We start from the raw sequence: 25,458 nt of genomic DNA, 5'->3' as shown, positions 1-25,458 counted from the left end.
TGTGGGACGGGCAGCGGGTCGGGAACCCTGAATCAAGGTCGCACCACCGGTCGGGGGGAACACATGTATTGAGGGTCGCACGCACAGCCCTGCGCCCCGCGGAGGCGGCCCGGCTCTAGGTGAAGAGGCGCACGGTGCCGTCAGCCCCCGAGGAGAAGATCCAGGGCTGGGTGGGGTGGAAGGCCACGTCCAGGACCCCCAGGTCTCGGGTCAGCGCGTGCCCCCGCAGCACCTTCACCGGCACCAGCAGCGGGTTCTGCAGCAGGTCGCTGGAGGGGGGAGGGGAGGGGCTCAGGAGCACGAACCCCCCCAGCACCCCCCCCCACCCCGGGCAGGCCATGGGCCGCACTCACTTGTACACCATCCCGTGGCAGACGATGACACTCCCGTCATCCGAGCCAGAGGCGAAGAGTGGGTACCGGGTGTGGAAGGCCACGGCCCTGAGGGCCTTCCGGTGGTGCCTGTGGTACAAGGGTGGGTGAGGGCAGGGGGGAGGGGGGAGGGGAGAGGGGAGAGGGGGGAGGGTCCCCTCCCCCGGGTGCCCGCACTCACCTCAGCACCCTGTAGGGCTCACAGGAGAGGTCCAGGTCAAACCACACGAGCTTGCTGTCGTAGCTGCCGCAGATGATGTTGTCCCCTGGAGGCAGACAGGGTGGTGGGACCCGTGGCGCGCACGCACACCCTCACTCCCTCCGGGCCCCCTCACCCCCTACCCCCCCAGCCCTCACCTGCAGGGTGCACCGCCAGGCTGGACACCCACTTGCAGTTGGGTCTCAGCTTCTTGGTGAGCTCCTGGCGCAGCAGGTGGTAGACGCGGACGCTGCGCTGTGAAGCCACGAGCAGGAAGGGCCGCACGGGGTGGAAGGCCACCCGCTGCACCTGCCCGTGGCTCCGGCGGAAGGGGCTCTGGCTGCGGCGCCGGCTCAGCTGGTGGATGAGCACCTGCGTGTGGCCCGCGGCAGCCAGCACCACGGCCATGTAGTCCCCGCGCCCGTGCCAGGTCACCTGCGTCACCGGCTGCGGGAGGCAACGCCGGCTCAGCGGGAGTGTCCGTCCGTCTCCCCACCCCAGCCTACACCACTGCCCCCCGCGGCCCCCACACCTTCCCGTGGCAGATGCGCAGCCGCAGGCCCCCCCGCCGCTCCTCCTCGGAGGCCTCCAGCCAGCGGGCAGGCTGCTCGGCGGGCTCCTCGGGGGCGACGAAGGCGCTCAGCAGCTGGTCTGTGCCGCCCACCGCCAGCCGGTCCCCCAGGCCCGGGTTCAGGAGCAGCACCGAGTCCTCTCTGCAGGCGGGAGTGAGCGGCAGACTGTCAGGCTCAGGTCTGTGCCCGCTGCCCCGGCGCCCCCTGGGCCTCGCACTTACACGGCCACGGCCACGAGGCAGACGGTGGGGTGAGGGTTCCAGGCAATACTCCTCACCACGCCCCCCACGGGCACGGTCCTCATGCAGCGGGCAGTGGCCACCTCCCAGAGCCGCACCGAGCCATCGTCGGAGCCTGGGTACAGCAAACAAGGCCCTCACCGCCCGGCCGTCGCCCCCGCCCCGGCCCCCACAAGCCGGCAACGTCCCTGCCGCAGGCTCACCTGAAGCCAGCCACTGGCCCTCCGGGGAGACGCTAAGGCAGCGGACGAGGTCACTGTGACCCTTGTAGACCTACAGAGAAGGACCAGTGAGGCCACGGACCCCCCTATCGCTCCCCCTCCCTGCATCCCCCCGTCCGCGTACCAGGGCCTGGCAGGTGGGGAAGGGCTGCAGGTCCCGCGGCCGCGGCAGTTTTGGGATGAGGTCTTCGGGGTCCACGTTCACCTGGCATAGGAGAGCAGGAGGTCACCCCGCCCCAGCTCCCGCGCCCCCGCCCAGGCGCCCCGCCACCCCGCACACACCCTCATCTTGCGCTGCCGAGGGCACAGATAGAGGTCGAGGCAGCGCTCGAAGCGTTCCTGGATGAAGCGGCCATAGGCCGGCACGGCCCGCAGGCTGGGGAACTTGCGTGGTAAGAAGTTGAGCTTCCTCTCCCCCGGCTCCTGCTGCTCCCACGCCAGGCGCTGTGGACACAGGGGTGAGTCGGGAGCTCGCGCCCCAACGCGGCCCGCCCGCGCCTGCTGCCCGCACGAGGCTCACCTCCTCCTCGCTGGGCAGGTACTCGGGAGGCGGGTTGTAGGACTCCGCGTGGCCGGGCAGGGCCAGCTTGGGGGCGGGCACGTGCATCTTGTGTCGGCCCAGCACCGCGTTGGGGTCCTCCTGCGCCCAGAGGTCGTAGAAGCTGGGGCTGTGCTCCCGCGGCCGGCGAGGCTGGATCCAGCCCATCTTGATGGCGTGCACCATGCGGGAGACCTGCAGGCGCAGAGCGGGTCAGCGCGGGCCGCACGCGGGAACTCTGGGAACTCTGGACGGCGACCGCGCCTACCTTCTCCTTCTCCACCAGGGACGGGATGAAGCTGCGCTTGTCAGCAGGCCGGTTGGTCACCGGGTGGATCATCAGGTCCCCACTGAAGAAGTCCACAGCCGGCTGCGGGCACAAGCAGGGACGTGTGGGCCGCGACCCTGCAGCCAACCCCGGACGCCCAGGGCGGGCACTGCCACCTACCTCGTAGGGATCGAAGCTCACGTCCCCAAACTGGCCCCTCTGCAGCCGCCGAACCAGGGCCACCTGCTCATCGGTCAGCCGCACGTCATGCCCCGTCATCCGGTCCTGCACCGTGCGCCTGGGAACCCGGTCAGAGCCGGCACCTAGCACCCAGCACCTAGCACCTCGGCCCCGCGCCCAGGCCCCGTGCCCAGGCCCCACCCCGGCCTGCTCACCAGTAATCAGGGTTGTCCATTTTGTCCAGAAACTGGTCCAGCTCGTCACGGGTGCGCAGGGGCTTGTAGATGCGCCTGCCGTCCAGGTCATAGCCCACGTGGGGGAAGTCGTCGTACCACTCCAGGGGCACATTGCCCACCGTGTTCCGGATGTCCTGGGCGGCAGGCCAGCGTGTCAGCACTGGGCACCCACCATGCCCACCCCTTCCTTCAAGCTCCCCAAGAGTCACAGGCAAGGGTGGGGGAGTGAGAGCAAAGGGATGGGCCTCAAGGCTGGTGGGGCAGTCCCCAGGCACCCCGACACATGCCCTCTCCCTGGGGTGTGACGTGGCACGGCGGCCGGTGCTGTCCCCCATCCCCCCCCAACTGGCCCTCAGAGGCGCCGGAGCTGTACCTTCACATTTTCCACTGAAGTGGTGCCAACCCCAGAGCCTCCCCCCTGGATTCCTTGGCCAGGACTCTGGGCAGCCACAGACAAGGGTGACCTCATCGCCCATGGGCTCCCTCCCCTGGTGGGGGCCTTAGGCAAAAATGGGTAGCCGCAAGCAGGGACGCAGCGAAGACCCCGCCAAGCCAGTCCAAGGGGAGGTAGGAGCCACTGTGTCGTGCCCGGCAGGCACTCGACCCCCCAGCCCTCCCTGCTCCTGCCCCCCACCCTAGAGCAGCCACATTCCTGGACACACATTCCTGGTCGAGGCCCCTGCCAGCCACCACCCTCCCTCCGCCCAGCGTGGAGACTGCTGCCCAGGCGGCCGCTTCCTGAACGGTGGCCACAGGGGGAGGGGCCCCGAGGCGGCCAAGCGCAGCAGGGAGCCCAGGGCCCCTCGCAGGAGCGCAGGACCCCCTGGCGCTGCCCCTCTGCACCTGCCCGCCCCAGCCCTGCCAACTCTCGCCCTCCCAGCAAGCCCGCCCTTCAGGCACGCCCCCCGCGCCCAGGCCCTTCCTTCTCCGCTCGGAGTGGGGGGCCTGATTCCCGTCCACGCGGCCACCCCCAAACCACAGACAGACCCCAGAGCCTGCAGCGTGGGGACAGGGAGGGTCTCCGAGGCAGAGGGCACAGCCTGTGTGGGACCCAGGGCGTGCAGCCGCCGCGGGGAGGCCGGGCCCCCGGGGCCCCCATGCACGGCGGGGGTTGGGGGTGGCCTTTGGCGGGGGGTGAGCCCCAGCCCCGGGGTGCTCTGCGCCCCCTCCGCGCCCCGCCTGGCACGGGAGGCCCGAGTGTGCACAGGAGCGAGGCCGACAGACAAACAGGGTGTGGCCAGGCACCGCGGCCAGGGCATCTGAGTTAAGCGGCGGCAGGATGGAGAGGACCTGCCTGGGTCGCGCCCGCCTGACCCTCCCCTCGGCGCTGCGGCGGGGGCGGGAGGGGGCTGCGGGGCCGGCGCCCCCCCAGGGCCCGCCCCCCAGCCCGGCCGCGAGATGCCCCGGGCCCCTTCGTCGTGGCGCGAGGCGGCAGAGGGACGAGGGCCCCTGCTCCCTGCGGCCTCCGGGGGCCGGGAGGCGGGGAGGAGGGCGGGCCGGCGCGGGGGAGGGGCCGCCGCCACTATAAAGGCCCGGCCCGCGGCCCCGCTCCAGCCCGGGACGCACACGTGCGCGCGGCGCCGCAGCCGCCACCGCGGGCCACCGAGACCCGCGCTCCCCGGCCGGGCGGCCGCGCGGCCGGCGACATGCGCGGCGCGAGGCGGAGCTGACGGCGGGCGCCGTGTCCCTCGCCATGCTGCGCTCGGCGCCGCCGGGCCGCTACCTGTACCCCGAGGTGAGCGCGCTGTCGGAGGACGAGGACCGCGGCAGCGAGAGCTCCGGCTCCGACGAGAAGCCCTGCCGCGTGCACGCCGCGCGCTGCGGCCTCCAGGGCGCCCGGAGGCGGGCCGGGGGCAGGCGGGCGGGGGGCGGCGCCGCGGGGCCCGGGGGGCGGCCGGGCAGGGAGCCCCGGCAGCGGCACACGGCCAACGCGCGCGAGCGGGACCGCACCAACAGCGTGAACACGGCCTTCACGGCGCTGCGCACGCTCATCCCCACGGAGCCGGCCGACCGCAAGCTCTCCAAGATCGAGACGCTGCGCCTGGCGTCCAGCTACATCTCGCACCTGGGCAACGTGCTGCTGGTGGGCGAGGCCTGCGGCGACGGGCAGCCGTGCCACTCGGGGCCCTTCTTCCACGCCGCGCGCCCCGGCAGCCCCCCGCCGCCGCCCCCGCCGCCCCCCGCCCGCGACGGCGAGAACGCGCAGCCCAAACAGATCTGTACCTTCTGCCTCAGCAACCAGAGAAAGTTGGTGAGTGTCGCCCGGTGTGCACGCGTCGGGCAAGGGTCCGCGCCACCCTGGCCACCCACACCTGCGGGGCAGGGCCCGGCCCCCCGCCCCCGCCGCCGCACCTGCAAGCCCCGGGCCAGGGAGGGAGGAGGCCGCAGCGGCGCAGCAGCCAGGCCCGGCCCTGCTGGGCCCGCTCCCCCCTCGGGTCCCCAGGGACCCGTGGACCGAAGGGGGCCACCCAGGACCTGCCGGGAGGCCGGGGGGCAGGGAGACCCCAAGCGGGAAGAGGCTGGGGGACCGGGCCAGGCCTGGTGCAGGCGGCTCTGGGCCCCCCCACCGTGTCCCCGAAGGAACGGGACCCCCGGCCCAGGCCTGAGGCTCCCCGGGCACCTGCCGGCCCTCCTCCGGCCCCGGCCCGTGCCCTGGGGCTGCCCACTCAGAGCCGGGTGCGCCTGTGGGGCCCGCCGGTGGGGCGGTGGGGGCTGGGGAGAGGGCCACGTCGCGGGAGCGCCGGCCGGCTGTGATTTACAGCTCCTGCTGGGCTTGGTGGCACCGGAAAAGCAGGGTGAGCAGGAGAAAATGCGGCGCGGCTTTTCCCGATCCCCATTTCCTCTCCAGACAGCACGCGGGAGCTCCTGGGGCCTGAACATCTGGGAAATTTAATTTTACAATTTCGGCCGTGCAGCAGTGTACTCTCCTCCCCAAACTGCATGGGGAAGCCGGGGTGAGCGTGGAAGGGGTGCGTTCAGCACCCGCCAGCTGAGACAGCACCCAGCGGGGAGGCCCAAGGCGCGGGCTGGCGCGGTCGGAGCCCAGGCCCTGACACTGCCCCCTCCCTCCGCAGAGCAAGGACCGAGACAGAAAGACGACGATTCGGAGTTAGAGGCGACGCCACCGGGCTACCCACAGAGCCCCCGCGGACCTGACTGGGGCACAGGCCTCCTGGGAGGGCGCCCACCCGGCCGGCCCCACCTCTGGCGACAGGGGGGCCGGCGGACAGACAAGCGGCGACAGGACTCTGCACTGGCCCAATGGGCCGGGCCACTGGAACCTTCCGTGCTGGCTTCCTACCTGGGGTTTCTTCTGGTCACTACGTGCTGGTATCTTGTGTCTTTGATATGATAATATAAAGTCTGGAAACTTTGTATGATTAAAAACAAAACAGTATCGTCCAAGCGTGGAGCACACTGTCCTCTTGAGCGGTTCAGGACCCGGCCTGAGCCCAGCAGCCCCTGGGGCGTGCTCTCCCGGCTGCATCCTCCCATCTCGGGGCCTCCTGGGCCAGCGGCACCAGCTCTCAGGGAAGCCTCCGCCCTCCAGGGCCTAGGCCACCCCTCCCAGGCCTGAGGCAGAGTGACGCACCTCCCGGCCTGGGGGCTGAAGGAGACCAGTGAGGGACAGGAGGGCAAAGGAAGGACAGAGGAAGGCCCCTGCCACACAGCAAGGGACGGAGCAGTCCGGCCTCCACCCCAGAGGCCCGCGTGGCACCCAGGCATCCCTGAAGGGGCGAGGAGGGCAGAGCGTGCAGCACCATCATGCCAAGCCTCGGGGCCTCAGTGTCTGCAGAGACCCAAGAAGTGGAAACCCCAGGGGAGGCTGAGTAAGGGGCCCAGCCTGGCACAGCAAGTTTCCAAGCTTGGTGGGCCTAAGGGTGCAGGCCACATGGCAGCCCAAATGCACCCCTGGGTGCCCACCCTGGGCCCCCAAACAGGACTCTGGGTCTCACCTCTGCTGAGGTGCCCTGGCTCCCCCACCCCTTCGAGCTGGAAGACAGGACCTACCTGCCCCCCCCCCCCCCCCCCCCCCCCCCCCCCCCCCGCACTCAGCCCCTTGCAGCACCGCTCACGTGGACAGAACCCTGGCTGCCAACCGCTGTGCCCCACCCAGCTCCCCCAAAGGCCCCACCTGCTCGTGAGGAGGGCAGTTCCAGGCCCTCTCCCCGAGCTGTGCACAGCTGGCTGACCATTAAAATCCTGCAGGTGACAATTACAGTTTAGTGGCTTGAGCTCTGCTGGTACAGCAAAGAAGAAAGGCAGCGGGGGGTGGGGGGGCCACACTACGTGAGCCCACACCCCCACCCCACCCCCGCGGGCCAGGCGGGCCAGCAGCCTGACTTCCGGCCAGACTGGGCAGGGAATGGCCGAGGGCGCCAGGTGCCGGCCCTGGGCCCTCCCAGCCCTCAGCCCGGGATCAGGGGCCCCACTGTCACGCCCTCCTGGGCCCCCAGGGAGAGGCCAGGTGCTGAGCCCACGTGGGCACCCCGACAGGGCAGGGCCAGAGCTGCCCCCCTCCTCTGCACAGAGGGGCTCTGGGGAACTGCGGAGCAGGAAGCGGTGGTGTAATTTTGGAGGAAACTCTCAAAGCCAGAGCCATTAAGGGCCAGAGGGGGGGCCGCGTCCAACGTGATAGAAATATAACAGGATAAAAAGTCGCCACGGCAGGTTCCATTCAGAGGGAAACCCAACCCCAAATTTCCTTTCCCTAATCCTGCAGGAGCCTCCAGCTGGCCAGAGGAAGGGGGGAGAGGGCAAGCCCCCGCCCCGCCCACCCGCCTGCCCCGAGAGGTGGGGGTCCAGATGGGGGCTGAAAGAGGCCGGGGGGAGGTGTCCGGGAGGCAGGTGCACCCCAGGACCTGCGCCCGCCTCCTTGCCTCACCGGGCACCAGGGGACGTTCTGTGGCCCACCCACCCCTCACCTGGGAGAATCCCATCTGCACACCTGAGCCCGGGTGGGGGATGCAAACCTCCATGGCGAAGCCCTCCAAGATGCCGAGCACCCGAGTGGGCACCCACCTTGTGGTCACAGAGCCGCTCGGCAGGTGACGGAGGCAGAATGGGGAGGAGCTAGCACGCGAGGCCTGAGGAGACTGCAAGGAAGGGGCAGCCCTGGGAGTCCCGGGACTGAGGAGGCGTCAGGAGGGCCCTGGCGGGGGTTCTGCGAATGTGGGGGGCTGGCAGGAGGGGACAGGCCGCTCGGAGGTCCCCTGGGATCTAGCCCGTTGGGGCACGGTGCACACGGGCCAAGTTCTCCGCTGCCGGGCCTGTGACTCCCAGTAGTGGCTGCAGCTTGGCCGACTCAGGCCTGGGCAGTGGGCCCGGTGCTCCCTGAGCTGCTCCGGTAGCAGCGCGGCGGCGAGGGCCTGGCCCGCCAGCCAGCGGGAGGGGGGGGGGGGCGGGGGAGGAGCACTCCGTCACCCTTCACTGCTCCAGAAATTCAAACCAGACTGGGGGTGGCGGGCGGCCTGAGCCCGGCGGCCCCGCTGGAGTCCGCTGGGCTCCTCGCGGCCCCTGGGTTGGGGGTGGCAGGTGCTCCCTGCCCACGCGGGCCCTGCTTCCTCCCCAGCACGCTGGCCTCGCCTTCCAGGGGGACGGACAAAGACCTGGGGCTCCCCAGTGCTAGCGCAGTGCGGCCCCAGAGGCAGCTGGAAAGGCGGGGCCGGCCCGCGCCCTGGGCCGGCAGCCGCCTCTGCGGGCCAAGCTGGGCTGGAAACACTCTGAGCGGCCCCGGCTGTCAGCTCCCTGTCCCCGGCCCGGGAATGAGCTGCTGGCGGCACCACATGATTCATCACCAGGCCCGCGCCCGCAGGCCAGCCGGCCCCCACCCTGCTCGGCACCTGTGGGCTGCCAGGAAGCACATGTGACCCCGCGAGGGCAAGCACCCACCGACCCCTCCAGGTCAGGTACGGAGCTCAGAGGCGCAGGCGGAGGACGCAGACGCCCCCCTCCCCGCTCTCCTGGGGGGCCGCGGTGCCCCAAGGACAGCCAGGGGATGAGGCCAGCAGGGGTCCCCACCCCCCAGACTGCACCGGACATAGGCAGCGAGCAACAACTGGCTGATGTGTCGGCTGGGATTTTTCCGCTCTCGATGAGCCCCTCCCCTCCCCCTCCCCAAAGTGGCTGCAGCTGTCAGGACCGCAGATTGGAACTGCAGGTACGGAGCTGGCCCGCTGCCCACCTCCCTCCCGTGTCTGTCTGCGAGAGAGGAAGCCGGCCCACCTCTGGAATCCTTCACTCTCTCCTCGTTCTGCCTCTCCCACCTGTCCCCTGGGAGCGTGGGGTCAGCCGCCCTCGCTCAGGCGCTCTCTTTTCCCTGGCCCCTCTCCGATTACAATGCCGGCAGTGTTCGCGCTGCTCCCCCTGCACGAAGCTCCCGCCTGTCTCGGAGCGCCACTCGGCCTTCCTGAGCTCGGCCTCTCCTCGCTCCTCCGCGGCGTTTAATCTCTGTCAGAGTTCCGGGCCCCGAGGAGGCTGGGCCGCGTGCCCCAGGCTCACCTGCTGCATCTGAACCCACAGAAGGTTCCAGGAGGATGAGTCCTGGTTCACAGACCAGAGGGGAGAAAGCCAGGTCCTGCTTGGCCTCTTCCCATGGCAAAAGCCAAAGCCAGGTGGGGGGACCCCAGCAGGGGACAGGGCCATGGGCCAGCTGGCTGAGCCAGGGGGCCAGGTAGGGCGCTCAAGGCTACCTTCCCAAACCTCCTCCATCAGACCGCCGCTTCCGTCTGCGAAGTCAGGTAGCAGGACACTTCTGCAGACGACCCAGGCACCGCCCCTCCATCTGTGTGTCCCCCTTGGAAGTGCCGCCAGCCAGTCCCACCCGAGGCATCACACGTGTCCCTCCATGGGGATGGGGAGAGCACGGCCGGGCTGCCCCAGCTCCCGGGTCCTCAGATCCCCCAGGGCCCCCGCCCACCAGCCTGTCTCCTGGGGCTGGCCAGGGTGCAGTGCGCATTCCCACATGGGGCCCCGACTCTTGGCCACCGACAGGCAGGGGCTCCCAGAAACCCCTCTGGAGTGCGGGGTGCAAGCACAGGCCCACGGCCCTGCTGTGTGGTGGAGACCTGCGGTGAGACCCACGCTTCCAACAGAGCCGCTGCGCTTCCCGCTGGGCCTGGCCCCAGGGCTGCACACCTGCCCCGGTGGCGCTCCACAAGCTCACTCCGCAGGGCTCCTGCCAGCCCCCAGCCCCGGCCCCGTCCTCGGCCCCGTCCTCGGCGCAGGCGCTATTCCTCACCCACCGGAACGTGCCCTCCCCAGGCGGCCCTGCAGCTGCAGAGGAGCAGCCCCGGGCCCCAGCCCCAGGGCAAACCCTCCTCCTCACGATGCCCCGTCCCACCCACCTGCCTGCCTGGGTTCCTACTGCCAAGGAGACTGGCTCCAAGTGGGCACACGGCAGCAGGCTGGGGCCTCCACCACCCACGTGCCCCAGTAATGGGGGGACGTGGCTCCGAGTCGGGCCTTCCCTTCACCTGCCGGCGGCCGCGCGGCCCCAGCCCCGAGACCCTGCTCTGTCCCGTAGGAGGGAGCTGCTTCCAGCGCAGCGCACCCCCTGCAACCGCTGCCACCCGAGCCAGGGGCACCCCCACCTCTCGCGGCCCGCAGCTCGGCGGGCACAGGGCGGGGAGGGCGGGCCTCGGGGCCCAAGCGGGCCGGCTGAGCTGGAGGGATGGCCCGCGGGGCGCTGCGGTCACGGGCGGCACGCCCACTGCGCGGCGGCCACCTGCGAGGCCTGGGTCAGGCCGGCGGGAGGGACAGGCTCGCGGCCGCGGGGGCGTCGGGCCCACACGAGCAGGCCGGGCGCCCGGCGCTCCCCACAAACAGCCCGAAACCTGAGCCGCCGCTCCCGCTGCCAGCAGCGACGCAAGCGCTCGGGCGGGGCGGGGCGGCCGAGGGGCCGGAGGAGCGGAGGCGCGGGAGGCCGCCAGGCTGGAGGCAGCTGCCGGTTCAGTAGCTGGGAGAGGCCATTAACGGCCGTTTGGCGAGAGAGCAGAGGGATCGCGGGCTCCGCACAGACAGGCCTGGGCCGTCCCGCGGGCCCGGTTACAGCGCGGCAGGGCCGAGGAGCCGCCAGCGCTGCGCCCTGCCCCCACCCGGGGCCTGGCCCGCAGGGGGGTGGGGGGTGGGGGGGGGATGGGGGACGACACACGGGGTGCCTCCCAGCCCTGCGACCAGAGTTCACGGCCACCCCTCACCTCTCACCTACTGCCGGCCTCAGTTTCTCCCAGCTGCTGGAAACAAAGGGGGGCCCGGGCTACGGAGGCCGCCAGCGCCCCCCCCCCCCCGCCCCACCTCCCCGGGGTCCGGCGGCTGGATGAGATCACGTCTGTGAGGTGCCGGTGCCGTGGGAGAGAAGTGAGGTGGACATTGCGGGGGTGGGGTGCACACGGCCTGCGGCGGCCGGGCTCCCCCCACTGCAGGACCCCCGCCAGGGCCAGCAGCACATCCCGGGGACCAGGGCCCCCATGGAGCTCGGGACGTGAATCTGGGGACTGAGGAAGGCCGATGTTTGGGAGCAGGAGCCCAACGATCCAGTCTACGTCTGGGGTGGGGCCCCCCAAGAGGCCAGCAGTCCAGAAGCCCCAGCCTCCCCCCAGGCCTCAGGTGCAGAGGCGGGGAGGGGGAAGGGGGCAGGGGGCAGGGGGCCCGGGGGCACCTCCATCGCACCCCGGGGCTGCCCAGCCACAGCCTCCACGAGGGTTCGCTGCCCTGGGAGCACCAACCCCGCCAGGACACCTCCACTGCTGGCCAGAGCCTCAGTGGGGTCCAGACCCCACCTGCCACCTCCAAGGACCCTGGGAGAAGGGGATGCCCCAACGGCAGGGGCATTCCCACACCATGGCCTCCGGGAGCCCTGAGCCCCACGCTGCGCAGCACGTACCCCGCGGCCCCCCACCTCTGCCCCGAGCCCACCTCTACCCCGAGCCCACCCCTGCCCGTCAGGGTGGACGACGCGGTGCCCACGTGCTGCTCGGGGAGGGAAGCATCTGCCGGGCCTGGCGCAGCCCCTGAAAGATGAGCTGTGCCGCCCCCTCGAGCCGGCGGCTGCGCTGGCAGAAGCGGGGGGCGGCAGCAGGGCCCCCCTGTCACTCACACATATGGGATAGTCATTGCCAGAGGAAGCGGCCCCCGCAGCCCCACGCGGCCGCCGGCGGGAGGAGCCTCCCCGTGGGCAGCCCGGCCCCTCCCCCGCCTCTGCACTCCATTTACAACCATCATCGATTTCTCAAAATACCAAATATAAAAAAGTAGCCGACAGGATGTGGCTGCCGACAGCCAGAGCCCCTGGGAGGGGGGAGACAGGCAGGGAGCCGCACTGCGCTGCCCCCCTCCCCGTGCGCGCCCGCTGCTCCGGCCAGGAAACCAATTTATTTTGTTTTGTCTCTGTTCTCTGAACGCACAGAGACCAGATCGGGCCGGCGGCCAAGGCTCCTGCAGCCGCTGCCAAGAGAGCGCGAGCGTGGGGGTGGAGGCCGGACAGGGGAGGGGGCGCGGGCCTCCCCAGGCCCCGGGACGCCCCTGACAGGCGGCAGGAAGAGCCCTGGAGGACCACTGTCCCCGCGAGCCCGGCACCAAAGCCGGCCTCCTCCAGCCCCACGGCCCGCGCCCAAGGAGCCGCACCCCGGGGGGCGCGCACCCTGCCAGTGACCGGGGCACACCTGGGAGGGGACAGGCAGGAGGAGACGGGCCCTCGGGGCTCAGAGCACCCCAGCTTCCAGCCCTCCCCAGCCAGGCAAGCCCAGGAGCCGAGACGCAGCGCATGGCCCACACGCCAGGGCCTCTGGAGGCTACCTGGGGCCCTCGCGCCCACCCCCATGCTGTCTGCTCAGGCCATAAACCTGAAGGGGCCCTCGGGTCAGTCCACACCTCGAGGACACCAGCGAGGGGAGGGGCAATACCCAGAGGCCACCCCTCCCCTGCACGAGGCTGCCCTTGCCACTGGGGCCTGTCACCCCCCACTGAGACGGAAGCTGGCCCTGCCCCAGCCTCTCCGTGCCCACCGAGCAGGAGCACAGCCTCCACGGAGCACCTGGGGGTCCACCGTGTCACGTCCACCCCACTCCCTTCCCCAGCGATGACACACACGCTCCAGCAGACATGTGTCCCCAACCCCTATATCGAAATCACCCTTCCAGCGCAGAGCGCGGCCCCTCACAGCGGCCTGACTCCTCCCTGCCCGGGGCAGCAAGCCCACCTGGGGAAGGCCCCCCACCCCTCGTGGAAGAGGCGAGCCCCACCTCCTCGTCAGAGCTGTCCACCGCATACTCTTCACAGCCCTGCGCTCTCGCCACCTCTGTGCTGGGGCTCGGGGTCGCAGCCTGCAGGAGAGAAGGGGACAATGGTTATGTCGGCACAGTGACACCCTCCGACCTCGGCCGGAGCCCACCCCGTGCTCCCCTGGCCCCTCCTGGAGCGTGGAGGCTCAGGGAGACCAAATCGTCCCTCTCGCCGAAGCTGAGGCCAAGGTTCCCTCCATCCCCAATCTCTCAGCAGCTCCAACCTGGCCCCGGGCCTTAGACAAGACCAGGGACACCCCGGGTCTACGTGGGCCTCGCTGCCCCCACCTGGGGTGCTGTCAAGGGCCAGGCCCACCACTATGTTCCAGCTCCAAGGAAGGACCTGGAGAGGGCTGACACCTGCACCAGACGGGAACAGGACCGGTTGGCAACAAAGCCACCCGCTTAGGGCCCAGCCACCCCCGCACCCTTTAACGAAAAAACCGGCTGCAGGGTCCTGGCCCAATGGCCCATACCCAGTGCTGCCAGGCCCCGGAGAGCCCAGGGTCGGGGAGCAGAACGGGGGTGGCCGCTTAGTGGCAGCCAGTTAGGGCAGGGCAGGGGGTACCACACGTGACCCAGCCCCTCCGGAGAGCAGCGTGTGGCACCTGCTGTCGGCCACCGCCATGGGCCCGCTGCCAGCCTCTCCCCAAGGCGGCCACAGGCCCGGAGAGGCACCCGACCTGCAGAGTGCCCCCGCCCTACACACCGTGTCCCCCGGGTCAGTGAGTGGGTGCCCTGAACATTCACACCCGAACCTGGAAAACAGATTCTTCCCTCACAGGGTGGGGGAATCGGGTGTCCCGGAACCAGGACTGATGGGGAAAACAGCCCCTACCTCTCACTCCTGGGCGCAGTAAAGTACTCGGGAGCCCCTGAGCGAGGCACCCCCGCCAGAGCCCCACTCCCCCTGACCGGGCAGGAGCCAAAGGCCTGTGAGGTGGCTCTTCCTCCCGCCTGTTTTTTCCCTCAATGTAGGGAGGGTGGGAGACTAAGTTTTTTTCCAGGCCAGGAACAAGGCGGGATTGGGTTTCCATGTCTCCCCAACCCCCGCTCCCCATGCTGCAGGCACTGTGGGAGCCCTGCCCACCGAAAGTGGGTCAGCACAGCTCGATGGGTGCAGGGTGTGGGTGGGGGGCCATGAGGCCAAGCCCCAAGCTCCCCTCCAGCCTCGCCCACCGCAGCTCCCCGAGCACACGGCAGCCCGGGCGGGTGGGGGTAGGGGGGTCCCCGGTGCCAGCCAGCCTCCCACCAGCTGTCCGCAGCACCAGCCACGGAGCCCCAGGGGCCCAGGTCCCCTGCCCCTCAGGCCGCGGTCACGGGGTCCCAGCAGGCAGTCATGGCCCCCGGGCCCCCGTCCGCTCCCATCGCCCCAAGCTGGGTTGGCCTGGGAGCCAGAGACGGCAGGCCCCCCCGAAGGCGGATGCACCCCAGCGGCGGGGTGCAGGTCCCCACACAGCTGGCCGCCCACCGAGTGCTGCGCAGGGGGCACGGTGGCCGCCAGGGGGCAGCAGAGCGCGGCCCGCTCCGGAGGGGGACTGGGACTGGGACAGGGACAGGGATGGGGACGGGGACCGGGACCGGGACGGGGTTGGGACGCCTCGGCTGCGGTTCCGTACCCACATTTTATTTTTTTTCTTTTTTATTTATTTATTTTTTTATTTATGATAGTCGCACAGAGAGAGAGAGGCAGAGACATAGGCAGAGGGAGAAGCAGGCCTCATGCACCGGGAGCCCGACGTGGGATTTGATCCCGGGTCTCCAGGACCGCGCCCTGGGCCAAAGGCAGGCGCTAAACCACTGAGCCACCCAGGGATCCCCCGTACCCGCATTTTAAAACACGGAGAAGTTACGGGGCGCCTGGAAGGCTCAGTGGAGGCTCGGGGTGAGAGCCCGGGTCCTGGGATGGAGCCCCAGGGTGGGGGTGGGGGTCCCCGCTCAGCAGGGAGCTCCTCCCTCTCCCTCTGCCCCTCCCCTGGCCGCTGGGGCGTGCTCTCTCAAACATAAAATCTTGAAGAAAAATAAAAACAACAGGGAAAACTTTAAAAGATCGTGAAACACAGAAGAACGCTGAGCAGGGACCAGCCCCCACCTCCCAGCCCAGACCCTGGTCCTCAGGCACAGAGTCCCCGCGGTCTGCAGGACACCCCCAGCCCCTGCAGCGCACCTCCACACGCCCCTGGACAAGCAGGGCTCTGCAGACCCACGGCGCAGGCCAGGGCCCCCCGACCGGCTGCCCCGGGGGCCAAGCAGGCGAGAACAGGGGCACACGGCCCACAGCACGAGGGCGGGCGAGCAGCTGGCAGCAGGCTGGGCGCCTCGGGGTGGGCGACAGCAGCTCCAGGGCCCAGGCCAGGCCCGGACCCCAGCCCAGCTCAGGTCCTCGAGGAGCACACCCTTGCTTCTCTGCCCGCCCCCAAGGCCAGAACCCACCGTGAGGACCAGGGGAGGCCCCAAGGGGGTTCCGGCTGCCTAAGTGGCATCTTGTGACAACTGCTACAGAGCCTGTGGTCCCCAGCTGCAGACCCAGCCCGCCACACCCACCACCTCTGCCACCGGCTCGGGGCACACAGGGGACCCTGACAGCCCCGCAGTGGCACAGACCAGCAGCGGCCAGGCCGACTTGGCTCCCTGCACAGCCTCCCTTGGGTCAGGCTCGCCCTCGAGAGGGTTCTGGGGAGGCTCAGAGGCACCAGAGGAAGGGCAGCCGCCACACCCTGAAGGTCAACAGGAGATGTGCCAGGCTCGTGTGGCCCAGGCACCTGGACACTCGTTCTCAGGAACCTGGGGGGTGGCCCGCGGTGGTGCTGAGCCCGACACAGCAGCGCTCTGTACACAGGGCACCCCTACCAAGGAGCACGGGCCGAGGGCAAGGGAAGTGCAGCTCCTAAAGCATACACAGCACCAGGGCCTGGAGGCCACAGACCTGGAGGCCATAGGCAACACCTCAGGCACAAGGAAGGCTACTGGGGGGGAGGGGCAGGGTCCCTCCCAGGAGCCAGAGCAGGAGCTGGCCCCGTACCAGGTAAGGCTGCTAATGCCCGGCCGATTTAGGAACACCAGAGAGCACTGGATCCCCCGAGCTACCCGCTTCCCCATTCACAACAGAAACGCCAGCACTGCGTGCGAACGAGGCACCGGCACCAGGCCTGATTCAGACGAGGCCCCCCGGCTGGGCATGGCAAAGGGATAAGGTTCGGGAGGTGCATTTTGTACACAGTGGGGAGGCTAGGGCTGTTTTATTAGTTCCTTTTAAAGATTTATTTATTTGAACACCTGAGTGGCTTAGTGGCTGAGCGTCTGCCTTTGGCTCAGGTCCTCGGATGGAGTCCCCCGCTCTGCCTATGCCTCGGCCCCTCTGTCTGTCTCTCTCAGGAGTAAATACATACAATCTTCAAAAAATAAAGATTTACTTGAGGGGGAGCATGGGGGAGTGGGGTGAGAGAGGGGCAGAGGGGGAGAGAGAGTCTTGAGCACAGTCAGAGCAGAGTGGGGACCCCAAGGCTCCATCTCACGACCCTGAGATCATGACCTGAGCCGAAACCAAGAGTTGGGATGCTCGAGCGATAGAGGCCCCCAGGCGCCCTGAGACTGTGGCTGTTTGAAACTATGGCTGGAAATCTTTGTCCTCCCATTGAGGGACAGAGTCTATGTGCCCCCTCCCCAAATCCGGGTGGGCTTATGGCTGGCTCATCTGTCTAAGGAAAGCAGCCCAGACCCACGACGTGTGAATTCCGAGTCGAGACCATAAGATCTTCCCGCTGTGCCCTCGGGGACCTTAGGTAAGGAGATCCAGACAGGCAGGCACAGATGCCCAGCAAGTGCCAGCTGTCCATGTGTCCCTATGGACATGTGTGAAGAGACCCCAGCTGTTCTTCCTTAGGACCCTCACCTGAGCCCCAAAACATAGGGTGTGATGAGTGAGGAGTGTCCTAGAGCAGAACGCTGGAGGGCACAGGGAAGGCTGACACGCTCCAAGCGTGCAGCCCCGTTCTCGGGTGGCAGCCGGCTGGGGGTGCTGTGGGATACCCCCAACCCCACTGACCACATCACCACAGACACGACACCTCACCCTGCCTGAACTCTGATCCCCAGAAATGAGCCTGCCATAAAACGGCTGTTTGATGCTCCGAGCCCTGGGAGGGATCCCGCAAGAGCTGCCCGCCTCCCCCACGGGGCCGACCCCCCCCCAGCCGCTGGCTCACTCCTGGGCTCTCTGGTTGGGGGGCCAGGCACTTCCGGCTGAGGTGAGCTCCATAACCGGCTGCTATGAAGCAGTTGGGGCACCCCCACCCCGCTCCAGCAGGGCCCATGCCCAGACCCCTGCGTGGCAGCATGGCCACGGCCTGGGCCCCAGACTCAGGGCATGCTGCCCGACCTCCCGGCAGGCCCTCCGCCACCGTCCCCAGAGCCGTGCTGAGACCCAGGCAGGTCCCTCTGCCCGTGGGTTTTCAGTATGGACCGCGCAGAACTCTTCCCAAGATACCTGGGCGCGATCCCTAGGTCTGCAGTTCGTTCCTGGGCGGGGGAGCAGACCGCTGAACGGCCACGGGAACTTCCGAACAACAGAAAACAAGATAGGGAAAAACCCCTATAAGAAGGACTGACGTAGGGGATCCCTGGGTGGCGCAGCGGTTTGGCGCCTGCCTTTGGCCCAGGGCGCGATCCTGGAGACCCGGGATCGAATCCCACATCGGGCTCCCGGTGCATGGAGCCTGCTTCTCCCTCTGCCTGTGTCTCTGCGCCTCTCTCTCTCTCTCTCTCTCTCTGTGACTATCATAAATAAATAATAAAAAAAAAAAAAAGAAGGACCGACATAGGGATCCCTGGGTGGCGCAGTGGTTTGGCGCCTGCCTTTGGCCCAGGGCGCAATCCTGGAGACCCGGGATCAAGTCCCACGTCGGGCTCCTGGTGCATGGAGCCTGCTTCTCCCTCTGCCTGTGTCTGCCCCTCTCTCTCTTTCTCTCTCTCTCCCCCCCTCACCCGTGTGTGACTATCATAAATAAATAAAAATTTAAAAAAAAAAAAAAAAAGAAGGACCGACGTAGACACAAGCGGGAAAGGCAGAACCAAACAAGCACCGAAGGGGAGAAGTCAGTTTTCAGCACACAACTCCGCTCCACTGAGGAACCCAGGAGCACGACCTCGCCCCTCCGGGGGCTGCAGGTGCCCCTTTGGAGGATGAAGGGAAGCGACGGCCCTCCTGCCCCGAGAGGCCCCGCCGAGCAGGAGGCCAGGGCCTGGGCCAGGTGGCTGGGCGTGCTGGGACGGGGGTCCTCGGGACAGCACCCCCACGGCCCTCAGGGCGACACGTGGTGACCGGGTGGCCAGTCCTGAGGGGACCTGGAGACAGCTCTGCTACGCGGACCCCAGGAGTCGCCGCCGTCACGGCGGAGGAGCTCTGTGGGCCCCACACCCAACACTGCACACTCCAAACAAACAAGCGAATCTGCCGGGTGCAAGCAACCCGAGGCCATGGACCCCCCTGCAAACACAGGGCCCCGAGGCAAAGCCCCCGAGAAGGACGGGGCCCCCGGGCCACGGCCCAGACCCCACTCTCACGCACCGACCAGCCCCCCGCGATACGCGGTGCCCTTCCTCCCCTGAGCTCCTCCAGCCCCTGCCAGCGGCACCCTGACTCCCGCCGCCGTCCCAGCCCCCAGAAGCAAGGAGCTCATTCCCATAAAGCTGCGAAGCGTGGGGCTCCTGTCACACGACAACACCTAAGCGTCTGGTAAGCGACAAACAGCACCTGGCGCCCTCGCACGCAGGACGAGCACGCGCACAGCTGCTCCAGCCCGGGAAGCCGACCAAAGGGCCTCCGAGAGGGAGACGGACGTCAGCCGGACGTCAGCCGAGGGCGAGGAACAACGGGGGTCAGGAGGAAGCTCCCCTGCCGCCTCCTCCCTCCCCATCAGGACCTGCCAGCCCTCTCCCAGGAGCCAGGGCGTGTGCTGGGCCGCCCCGGAGGGAGGGGGAAGGAGGGCAGGGCTGGGGAGGGGCTGCGGGCCCAGCGGGGCACAGAGGCTCAGCTCAGCAGCAGCCAAGGCCAAGGATCCAAGCGGCCTCCTCCGACCCACGGTGCAGGCCGCACAGCCCGACCCCCAGGGCGCGACGGCTTTCTCGATGCAGTCCTCACAGGAACACAGGAAACGATGCCTCGCTCCTCACATAAGAAAAAGTCACAAGGCAACAACAAGAAGCTACACTTCCCGTTTATCAGAGGGGGAAAATGAAGCCTTTTACCCACACACGGTCTCCAGGGGGATGGCAAACAGGTGCGTGAGGGGCTGCCACGGGGGCAAAGCGGCACGCTTTCCTTCCACTAAAAACGCACTGGCCTTTGATCCAGGGCTGCTTCTCGGAAGGCATCCCAAGACTCGCCTGCACACGCGAGGGGACTGACGCAGCACTGCCCACCCTCCGAGGGGCGAGGGCGGCCCTCAGAGCCAGAGCAGCAGAAAGCAAGTAGGAAGCAGTCGGGCGTGGCACACGCAGGAGCCCTGGCGTGCAGACACCCTCGAAAGACCCAGGGACAGTCGTCCTCCTCATCTGGGAGCAGGGGCAGGCGGAGTGGGAGGGACGGGGAGCTCCCGAGCCATCAGGTGCTGTGTTCCTGTGATGCTCATCACGTACTTCCTCACAACAGTTAAAAAGAAAGTGGTAGACGTGTCTGAATCCTCTCCAAAGTGCCCAGAGGGAGCGGAGAGGGAGGAGCTCACGTACAGTGGCGCCCAGGGCAGCCCATCACCACCAGGAGTGGGCTCTGGCCCCCACAGACGAGCCTGGGCATCTCGGCCACAGAGCCCCATCTCCTCCCGCGGGGAAGGGAGGACACTCAGGGCAGTCTCCACAGGACGTGCGTGTGATCAGCTGGCCATCCACTCCCAGCCGTGGATGGTTTCAGCAGGACGCTCACGGCCCATCTGGGAAGGCCTGTGGCAGACACACCTGGCCCCCTTGGCTCCCAGGGCAGGGCCCCCCCGACAGCCCTGCAGGATCAGGAAGGCAGACGGACCGGTGGCTGAGCTGACTAGAGTGCTGGGCCGGGGGCGTGGCCCTGCAGTCAGAAAAGCTGGGAGAACCCCACCTGCAATGGGCACCTCGGGCTGTGTCCTGGCCATCTCCATCTCCATCTCCGCCTGCGGGCTGGTGGGGCGGGATGCCCTCAGGCACCCGCAGCACAGTGGTCGAGCCACCAGCTGAACCAGCCGGTGGTTGCCTGCCCATCTTTGGAAGTGGTGAAGCCTTGACACAGGATAAGGGGACTGAATGTGGAAGAGCGACGGGAGCACACAGTGGAAGAGGTCGGTGGACAGCCCCGGGGTGTGGTGGCTGTCAGCGGCCTGGTAAGAACCGGGCCCGGCAAGGAGGCAAGGAGTAGGAGTAGCCGGGCTTTTCTGTGGCCGCAGAAGCCCAAGGGTCCCCAGGAAAACGTCACTTTGCCTTGCAGAAGTAGCTCACCTAAGGCCGCTAATTACAAGACCGTACAGGTGGCCTTGGCCGGGAGCCCAAGAACTCTTGGGACTCGCTGTTAAAATGCTGGAACAAAAAAAAAAAAAAAAAAATGCTGGAACAGCTGGCGAGCGCACGAGCAGAAGCCACAGTCCCTGCTGGGGTGGATCCACAGAACCGGCAGTGGCAGCGAGACACCAATCCTAGAAGCGGCTCAACGGAAGGGGGCCGTGCGTTGATGGCCCACCCCAGTGGCAGAGCATCCTGACGGGGACACGTGACGACCCACCGGCTGCAACAGGCAAAGGTCAGAGAGCAGACCCCCAAGAAGACCTTGACTCGGTGGAACCCCCAACGTGGTAGGAAGGTTCTACTTGCAGGCGCTGCTGGACAGGCTCCGGGCGGCCGAACGCAGGCCCAACCAGTGCCCACCAACACAAAGCTCCCGGACCCCCCACACACCCGTGACCGTGGGAAGACAGGAGAACGGGAAGTGGGGACTGGCTGCTGGTTAGAAAGAGGGCCCAGACCATCCAAAGAGTGAGTGTGAGCAGAAGACGTCGGGGGGAGTCCAGCTCCACCAGTCGGATGGGTAGGGATGGCTTCCGAGAACAGGTGGAAAAAGGAGAGTTGGGAAGAGTTCTAGGAAGGACTTCGAACACCCCCCCCTTCAGGCCTAGAGAAATTCACACGACGACAACGAGACGTGCTTTAGGGCCCCTCCAACAGGGGCCGCCCGTGCCCCTCATACAAGTACGACAAAGCCAGAGACGCCAGAGACGCCAGAGACGCGAACCCCCAGGCCGGGGTGGCTGCCCAGGATGGTAAGTGGAAGCCAGAACCCCTAATGACTTGTGGGGCTCACGTCCAGGATGACCCCCAGGGGACAGGGATGGCCCTCAGAGCCCGGGCGTGGGATGGGAGGAAGGGACGCCTCCCCCAAGAGGAGCTGAGGAGGGTGAAGTCCTGACGCTGCCCCAGCACAGCACACACTGGAGGGGCCCTGGTCCTGGCTTCAAGTTGAGGGGCAGGGGTCAGGCTGCTGCAGAGCCAGGTGCAGCCTCTCCGCCCTCAGAGGACTGCCCCCCACCTTCTGGAGAAGGGAGGGCATTTACTCTCTGCTGGGCTGTGGCTTCAGTCCCTGCCCAACAAGCGAGCAAGCAGACCCAAGAACGTGGTACTGCAGAGAACCCCAAGCTTCGCTAGCAGGAACCCAAGGAAGAAGCGGGTGGACGAGCGCGGAGGGACAGAGTGCGCGCACACCAGGATGAGCGCCCCTCCCACCAGACTCCACGGAACAGCCTCTTGAAACAGTTGCACATGTTACCTAGCTTAGAGAACTTAAACAGAAATTTTTTTAAAGGGAGGGGTGCAGGGAAAGAAAGAATATCCTAAGCAGGCTGCACACCCAGCACAGAGCCCAACGTGGGGCTCCATCTCACGACCTTGAGATCATGACCTGAGCCAAAATCAAGAGACACATACGTGACTGTACCACTCAGGGGCCTCAGGTAGAACTTTTTAAGGTTTTTTATTTATTTGAGAAAGAGACAGAGATGTTGACAAAGATTAAGAGAAAGCACAAGCAGGGAGAAGGAGAAGCAGACACCTCGCTGAGCAGGGAGCCCGAGGTGGGGCTCCATACCAGGACCCTGGGATCACAGCCCGAGCCAAAGACAGTGCTTCACCAACTGAACCACCCAGGTGCCCCCAGATAGAAGATTTTTATTTAAAAAAGTAATTTAGGACAGCCCGGGTGGCTCAGCAGTTCAGTGCCGCCTTCTGCCCGGGGCATGATCCTGGAGATCCAGGATCGAGTCCCACGTCAGGCTCCCTGCATGGAGCCTGCTTCTCCCTCTGCCTGTGTCTCTGCCTCTCTGTGTGTCTCTCATGAATAAATAAAATTAAAAAAAAAAAAGGAAAAATGATTGAACTATTAGCCGTGATCACCAAGTAGAACAAGAGTAATGAAAACTTTAACTCTTTACTAAGTAGTCTTGAGAAAAGGCTTAATTTTTGTCAAGGAACTTATATTTTATTTTATTTTTATTTTTTTGTATTTTATTTTTTTGAAGACTTTATTTGTTCATGAGAGAGAGAGAGAGAGAGGCAGAGACACAGGCAGAGGGAGAAGCAGGCTCCACGCAGGGAGCCCGACGTAGGACTCGATCCCAGGACCCCAGGATCACGCTCTGGGCCCAAGGCAGGTGCTAAATCACTGAGCCACCCAGGGATCCTCCGAACATGTATTTTAAAATGTTGTATTTTAAAAAGTTAAAAAAAAAAAGAAGGAAAAATAGTTGCTCATCATCCTACAAACCAGTCAGTACACTTCACACACCATCCAATGTGCACGCCGGCATCATGGTTAAAGCCTGAATGGGGTAGCTTTAAGTATCACTTTAAATCCTTTCTTCTTAGGAAACAATCAAACAAGCTTGGCTTTTTGGTTTCTATTACGGGAGGGGATGGGAGTGGATTTCCGTATGACTCAAGGTATTAACCCAACACCAGACCCACCGAGAATACCAATAGTTATAAACTACTCTCTCAAACATTCCAAATAACAAATATTGCATTTTAGTTAAACTAAGCTTTTTTCTCGTTTTTCTCACTTCACGGCAAAGTGCACCCTTCCCCATCATCACAGGGTCACGTACAGCGCCAAAGCCTCAAGCAGTGAGGCTCCCTGGGATCAGGCTCAGGTGTTGGGGTCTCCTGTGTGTCCCGAGAGCTCCCCCCAGCCCCACCCCGGGCCTTGCCCCCAGGAGGTCCGGCCTGCGACTGAGTCTAGCCAAGTGGGCTGAGGGCCATGGAGAGGGGACTTCAGAATCACCTGAAGAGGAAGCCCAGGCATGTGGATTCTTGGAGTTCCTGAGAACAGAACACGTAACTGTGTTTGAAAAACAACACCCAAGAGCTCAGAGCAAGCCAGCTCTAAGCAAGTGTTCTTCATGGCCCCAAATGTGCCCACGGGTGCATCGTGGCCCTTGGGGTTCCCCAGGAAACTTGGGAGAAGGGCACAGTGCGGGGACCGCCCCTCAGAGAGCCTAACACCTGGCGGTCACTTTCTTTTGTGACCCCCTTCACCTGGAGAGAGCCAGCCGGCAGGCTCCTCACTCACTCACCTGCTGCCCAGCAGTCTTCTCCGGCCCGCTGTGGCCCTCATCACTGCTGACCTCCTCCTCTTCCTCGGCCGAGTCATCCTCACTACTGTCGCTGCCGGAATCTTCCAGGCCTGAGAACACGCTCTCCTCGCTTTCAGACAGGCCAGAATCGCTGCCCTCCTGGAGGCTGGGAGCAGGCGCACCGGCGAGAGAGGACTGCAAGGAGCACAGTAGTGATGACGGCTAGACCCCCAGGCCGCCCGCCACCCAGCAGGCACCCTGCTGACCCACGGCTCTGTGTGGCCAGCCTCCGAGGCCACAGCCCTCAGGTCGCGAGCCTCTCCCTCCAGCACCCGGGTGGAGCCTTCCCCACTGCCCGTCCGCCTCCACTGGCAGCACAGCCGCCTGCTCTCGGAAGGAACATTTAACTTCCCGCATCTCACAAGGGAGGGACTTCTCAAGGACACCTCTTTCTTAAGAGTTCAGTTCCCATCACGTTACCACCCCGGCTCTCCATCCTCCACCCCCCATGCTGGCAAACTTCAGAGCTATGAGGGCACGAGGGCAGAGACTGGGACCAGCAGAGACAGGACCATACAGGGGCTTGTATCCCTGAAACAGGAGCCCCCGTATCCAACTAGACTGAAACCAACATTGAGGTAAGTTGCCAAAGTGGGTTGAACGGTGACAAAAATGATCCAAGTTTTACTTAAAGACACGTAGAGAGCTACTCCCCCGCTCCTGGGTGAGGCCCAGCTCCTGAGCAGAGCTCTGCTTCAGATGCCATCTCATCCTAAGTCTCCAGGACACGCTGGGGGAACCTGTCCCTGCCTTTTAAAAACTAAGAACTTGCAGCCTCTAGGAAGCATGTGAGCACAGAATCCTGGCTGTCAGTCCTCCACAGTCCGCAGCTCTCACCCAGGGAGGCAGCCTGGAACCGCCTCAGAAGTCTTTCCTAGAACAGTTTTCACAGCAACGACTCTGATTTCAGCTCGATCACACTGCGCACCTCTGATACTTAGCTACACAACTATGACAGCAAATAAAAGCACAACAGGCCCTGCGGGGAGGAAGCCACCCCCTGTGGCAGCCACCTGCCACAGGCGTGCACCCCGGGGAGGGGGACACCTGGGGGAGGGACACCTGGGGGAGGGGGGTATGGGGGGAGGGGTACACCCGGGGGAAGGGGGACACCCGGGGGAGGGGGGACACCCGGGGAGGGGGACCCCAGGGGGAGGAGGGACATGAGGGGGAGGGGGACACCTCGGGGAGGGACACCTGGGGGAGGGACACCCGGGGACACTGGGGAAGGGGACGCGGCGCGGAGCCGCTCGAGCTCCCGGGGCCCTGGGCCCGGACGGACTGGCAGCCCCCGCAGGCCACGATCCAGCGCGGGGAGCCCGGCCTCCACGGCGCCCTCCGCGTGCGGAACACGCCTGACGCGCGGCAGCGCCTCAGAACGCCGACCCCCCGGAGGCCGCCCGCCCCCCGCCCCGCCGCCGCGGACGCGCGGGACCCGGAGCCCTTCTTCCTCGCGATCCCGGGCCCGCCGCGCGCCGTGGGCCGACCCGCCACCACGTGCGGCCCCGGGCCCCGCCGCCCGAGCCCCGCCGCCCGGGCCCGCTCCCGCGTCACCTCCTCTGGCTCCGGCGCCGCCTCGGGCCCCCCCGGCCGCTTCCCGGGCCGAGCCTCCGTCGCCGCCGCCGCACCGCCCGCGCCCCGAGCGCCCGCCATGCTGCCCGGCCGGTCCCGACCCGCGCCGCCACTTCCGGCAGCGCGGGCCGCGTGGGGC

At 66.7% G+C, this 25,458-nt stretch overlaps 2 protein-coding genes across 2 annotated transcripts; one reads left to right on the top strand and one right to left on the bottom strand.

The window, feature by feature from the left end:
* Window positions 1-50: 50 nt before the first annotated feature.
* BOP1 (BOP1 ribosomal biogenesis factor) lies at window positions 51-25,456 on the bottom strand. The gene is made up of 16 exons (XM_041768742.1): window positions 25,302-25,456; window positions 23,688-23,882; window positions 13,066-13,146; window positions 2,804-2,958; window positions 2,589-2,706; window positions 2,409-2,510; window positions 2,123-2,335; window positions 1,885-2,046; window positions 1,727-1,807; window positions 1,585-1,654; window positions 1,364-1,496; window positions 1,103-1,283; window positions 729-1,017; window positions 553-637; window positions 354-461; window positions 51-269 (listed from the first exon to the last, which is right to left on the bottom strand). Exons 1-16 carry the CDS (start codon window positions 25,398-25,400, stop codon window positions 116-118), a joined length of 2,226 nt encoding a protein of 741 aa, XP_041624676.1. The 5' UTR covers window positions 25,401-25,456; the 3' UTR covers window positions 51-115.
* Window positions 4,379-6,221, top strand: SCX (scleraxis bHLH transcription factor). The gene is made up of 2 exons (XM_041768835.1): window positions 4,379-5,075; window positions 5,899-6,221. The coding sequence occupies exons 1-2, from the start codon at window positions 4,518-4,520 to the stop codon at window positions 5,935-5,937; spliced, it is 597 nt and encodes a 198-aa protein (XP_041624769.1). The 5' UTR covers window positions 4,379-4,517; the 3' UTR covers window positions 5,938-6,221.
* Window positions 25,457-25,458: the final 2 nt, after the last annotated feature.

Source organism: Vulpes lagopus, chromosome 9 (assembly GCF_018345385.1).
Source record: "Vulpes lagopus strain Blue_001 chromosome 9, ASM1834538v1, whole genome shotgun sequence".
NCBI lineage: Eukaryota > Metazoa > Chordata > Mammalia > Carnivora > Canidae > Vulpes > Vulpes lagopus.
Note: the sequence above shows the minus strand (reverse complement) of the source record. Positions and strands in the feature narration are given on the sequence as shown.

Excerpts from the sequence above, each read along its gene's own strand:
- SCX (XM_041768835.1), top strand. The coding sequence starts at position 4,518 with ATGCTGCGCTCGGCGCCGCCGGGCCGCTACCTGTACCCCGAGGTGAGC. Across the intron at positions 5,076-5,898 it reads TCAGCAACCAGAGAAAGTTG|AGCAAGGACCGAGACAGAAA; the intron begins GTGAGTGTCGCC and ends CTCCCTCCGCAG.
- BOP1 (XM_041768742.1), bottom strand. The coding sequence starts at position 25,400 with ATGGCGGGCGCTCGGGGCGCGGGCGGTGCGGCGGCGGCGACGGAGGCT. Across the intron at positions 2,336-2,408 it reads CCCTGGTGGAGAAGGAGAAG|GTCTCCCGCATGGTGCACGC; the intron begins GTAGGCGCGGTC and ends CTGCGCCTGCAG. Across the intron at positions 1,018-1,102 it reads TGCGCATCTGCCACGGGAAG|CCGGTGACGCAGGTGACCTG; the intron begins GTGTGGGGGCCG and ends TGCCTCCCGCAG.